The sequence below is a fragment of the Gekko japonicus genome, unplaced genomic scaffold (genome assembly GCF_001447785.1).
Source record: "Gekko japonicus isolate JY-2015 unplaced genomic scaffold, Gekko_japonicus_V1.1 scaffold275, whole genome shotgun sequence".
NCBI classification, from domain to species: domain Eukaryota; kingdom Metazoa; phylum Chordata; class Lepidosauria; order Squamata; family Gekkonidae; genus Gekko; species Gekko japonicus.
Window position 1 is genome coordinate 871,731 of NW_015170895.1, and position 3,758 is coordinate 875,488.

At 54.5% G+C, this 3,758-nt stretch overlaps 1 protein-coding gene across 1 annotated transcript in view; it reads left to right on the forward strand.

The window, feature by feature from the left end:
- Nucleotides 1-2,731, forward strand: part of ADAMTS7 (ADAM metallopeptidase with thrombospondin type 1 motif 7) — a 68,719-nt gene extending 65,988 nt beyond the window's left edge. The window contains exon 25 of the mRNA XM_015418495.1: nucleotides 2,331-2,731. Within this exon, the coding sequence (XP_015273981.1) occupies nucleotides 2,331-2,494 (164 nt within the window). The 3' untranslated portion in view covers nucleotides 2,495-2,731. The remainder of the gene's footprint in view (nucleotides 1-2,330) is intronic.
- The last annotated feature ends 1,027 nt before the right edge of the window (nucleotides 2,732-3,758 follow it).

The following is a 3,758-nucleotide window of genomic DNA, read 5'->3' on the forward strand; positions in this document are numbered from 1 at the left end:
AGTGATGTGCTGGGGGCGAGTGAGGGAGAAACAGAGCCCCCAGCCGTGACCTCAGCGCAGGTGTCCCATCGGCATCGCCCTGGGAGGGATCTGGCAAGATTTCCTGACTAATCACCAGGATGTGGCTTTTAAGGAGCCCTTGGAAGGTGCCTCCATGGAGGGAGGTCTGAAATCAACGTAGCATCTGTTTTAAAGTCAGTTTACATAGGAAACTACATTTCAGAGGGGGGGCTATGTTGGTCTGGGGGGGCAGCTAGAATCGAGCCCAGGAACACCTTGGGAACCAGCAAGACTTGGGGGGGGGGTTATGAGCCTTCGAGAGTCGGCGCTCGCTTCGCCAGATCTGGTACTGTGCAGAACCATTTGCTGGGCACCAAGGCTTCCTCTAAGCTATGGAGTCTTGTGAGCAAAAAGTCTACTTGGTGAGCTGCTGGCATTAAAGTTGTGAGCGAGCGATTTGGCTGCTATGTAAATTAGTTTGCTCTGGAGCCCCATCCTTCCTGAGTGAAGACAAAATTGTGTGAGCCGGAGGCTAAAAAACTGTGAGCTGGCTCACACTGACTCACCTTAGAGGGAACACTGCTGTGCACGCACCTGTTGCTTTTTCGGCTGGGTGCACGGGAGTGTAGTTAGAGCCATGGCTGCCGCAGGCAGACTCGCCTCCTCCTGAACCCGGCTCTGGGATCACATGAGGAGGAGGAGGTCTGGCCAAAGGGTCTCCTACCCCAAGGAGAGCGAGCAAGGCTGTGAGTGCAGTGGTGGTGGTGAAGGTGTCAGTTGGTTGGTCGGCAGCGGCGCCCCATCCCCAACAGCAGCCAGGCCACCACCTGTTTGGGAACATGCACTTAGACACCCTCCCCCCTCCCCGTATGCAAAATACAGGCACTTGTAGCCCCCCCCCCCCCCCCCACCCAGGAAATCTGCCATCCAGTTTTTGTGGCCTTTTCTGCTAGCATTGTGAGGGTCTCCCGACCAGTGTTCCCTCTAAGCTGAGTTAGTGTGGGCTAGCTCACAGTTCTTTAGCCTCCAGCTCACACATTTTTGTCTCAGCTTGGGAAGGAGGGCTCCCGAGCAAACTGCTAAATGCAGTAGCCAAATGGCTCGTTCACAACTTTAATGCCCGGAGCTCACCAAGTAGAATTTTTGCTCACAAGAATCCACAGCTTAGAGGGAGCATTGCAGCTAGTGTTCCCTCTCAGCTGAGTTAGTGTGAGCTAGCTCAGAGTTCTTTAGCCTCCAGCTCACACATTTCTGTCCTAGCTCGGGAAGGATGGCTCCTGAGCAAACTGCTTTAGGCAGGAGCCAAATGGCTCACTCACAACTTTAATGCCAGGAGCTCACCAAGTAGAATTTTTGCTCACAAGAATCCACAGCTTAGAGGGAGCATTGCAGCTAGTGTTCCCTCTAAGCTGAGTTAGTGTGAGCTAGCTCACAGTTCTGTAGCCTCTGGCTCACACATTTCTGTCTCAGCTCGGGAAGGAGGGCTCCGGAGCAGACTAATTAACGCAGTAGCCAAATCGCTCGCTCACAACTTTAATGCCGGTAGCTCACAAAGCAGAATTTTTGCTCTCAAGACTCCACAGCTTAGAGGGAGCCCTGCTCCCAACCCCTTCAAGAGCAGGGCTGTGATGGGGGCATGCTGATGTTGTGCACATGATGCGCTTGGAAGTGCGCGGTAGAGATGGTGCTGTTCTTCTGGCCTGCTGCCGCCCTCCCCACCCCCCTCAACAGACAAGCCTGTTGTGCTGTTGTCAGCAAATTGGGGGCAGGATGTGGGGGTGGGGTGGCCAAAAGGGAGCCAAAAACGGAATGGAAAAACAGAGGAGAGTGCAGAAGAGAGGTGGGATGCAAAGAGAAGTGGCTGGGGTGGAGAAGGAGAAGGGTGCCGAGAGGCGGGCGGGAGAGGGAGCCCATTATGAGCGCCAGAGAAAGGAACTGCTGTGGAGTGAAAAAGAAAAGGGGGGGGAGGCTTGCGAATGGGAGAGGGGGGGGGAAGGCGTGCTGAAGAGGTCTGCTGAGCTGCCTTTGTGTTGAGAGCCAGTTTGGTGTCGTGGTTAAGTGTGCGGACTCTAATCTGAGAAAACCGGGTTTGATTCCCCACTCCTCCACTTGCACCTGCTGCTGTGACCTTGGGTCAGTCACAAGCTCTGGCACAGCTGTCCTTGAAAAAGAGCAGTTTGTGTCAGAGTTCTCTCAGCCCCACCCACCTCACAGGGTGTCTGTTGTGGGGAGGGGAAGGGAAAGGAGTTTGTAAGCCGCTCTGAGACACCTTTGGGTGGTGAAGGGCAGGGTATAAATCCAATCTCTTCTTCTTCTTCTTCTTGCCCCAGGCTTCCTCTGTGAGCGGGACCGTCTCTCCTTCGGCTTCTGCCAGACGCTGCTCTTCCTGGGGAGGTGCCACCTGCCCACGGTCAGCACGCAGTGCTGCGAGACCTGCCACCAACACGGCCGCGGCCCCCGGGATCGTGGGAACGAGCGTGCCTCCCGGAGGTGAAGACTCCTCTTCCGGCAGCTGGGCGGTGAAGAGGATCAGGAGGGTCTCCGGGAGACCACGTTCCACGAAGCAGGTCCCTCCCAGCCGGGGTGGGCAAAGAGTCTGTCTGTTCACCATGTCGGGGTCTCGCCTGGGGCTCTGGTTAAGGCCCCCAGATGGCAGGTGGGGCGGCCGGGGAGGGGCCGGAAGTGGCCAGGCGGTCCCACGTCCGACCAATGAGCATTCGAAGAAAAGAGGAGGGGGGGGGGGGGGCGTCTCTGGTGCTATCGTCCTTGACACACTCAGGGTCACGTGGTGTTGGCGGGCCAGCACTCGGCGCTCGACCGAGAGACTTTTTCGAAACAGTTATTTTTGTATTTTCTATACATCAGCATCTAGCATTCTAAACCATGTAGTTGCGTTGTTATTCGTTGTCATTATTGACTTGAGAGGCTTGAAGCAGGGAGTTTTCTCAAGGATGTTTACGGGTGGAGTGGAAAGACAACCCCCGCCCCCCCCCCCACCCCCCCGGCCAGAAACTGACCATCAGCCGTGGTCAAACTAACGGAGGTGGGAAAAGAGACAACTGCCCAGCCTGGTTTCTGCGGTTCCCCCTGGCAGGGCCCGTGTTTCTTGCAGGTGTCATTCAAACCCATTTACCTTCAGTGGCAGGAATAATGGAGGTTCTTTTTAATCTGGGTTAGTAGAATGCAAACAGTGCAAGGAAAGCTCCGAGTTTTCTGTAATTTTGTGGGTGACAATGAGCTTGCGCTACTTTTATGACTAAACTCATTTCTTAGGGTTGGAGGAGGAGGAGGAGGAGAAGAGATTGGATTTATACCCCCTTGCCCTTCACTACCCGAAGGAGTCTCAGAGTCGCTTACAATCTCCTTTCCCTCCCTCTTCTCACAACAGACACCCTGTGTGAGGTAGGTGGGGCTGAGAGAGCTCTTTTGAGAACTGCCCTTGAGAGAACAGCTCTGAGAAAACTTTGACCCAAGGTCACACCAGCAGCTGCATGTGGAGGAGTGGGGAATCAAACCCAGTTCTCCCAGAGTAGAGTCTGTGCTCCTAACCACTACACCAAACTGGCACAACCCTTTCCCCATGGAATTCAGTGAAATCATAAGAACATAAGAGATGCCAATGTTGGATCAGGCCAAAGGCCCATCCAGTCCAACACTCTTTATCACACAGTGGCCAGAAATACCAGTCCCGTCAGGAGGTCCACCATCCTACCAAATGTATTGCTTTATGGATCTGTCTTGAAGCTGGTCAAAGCTAT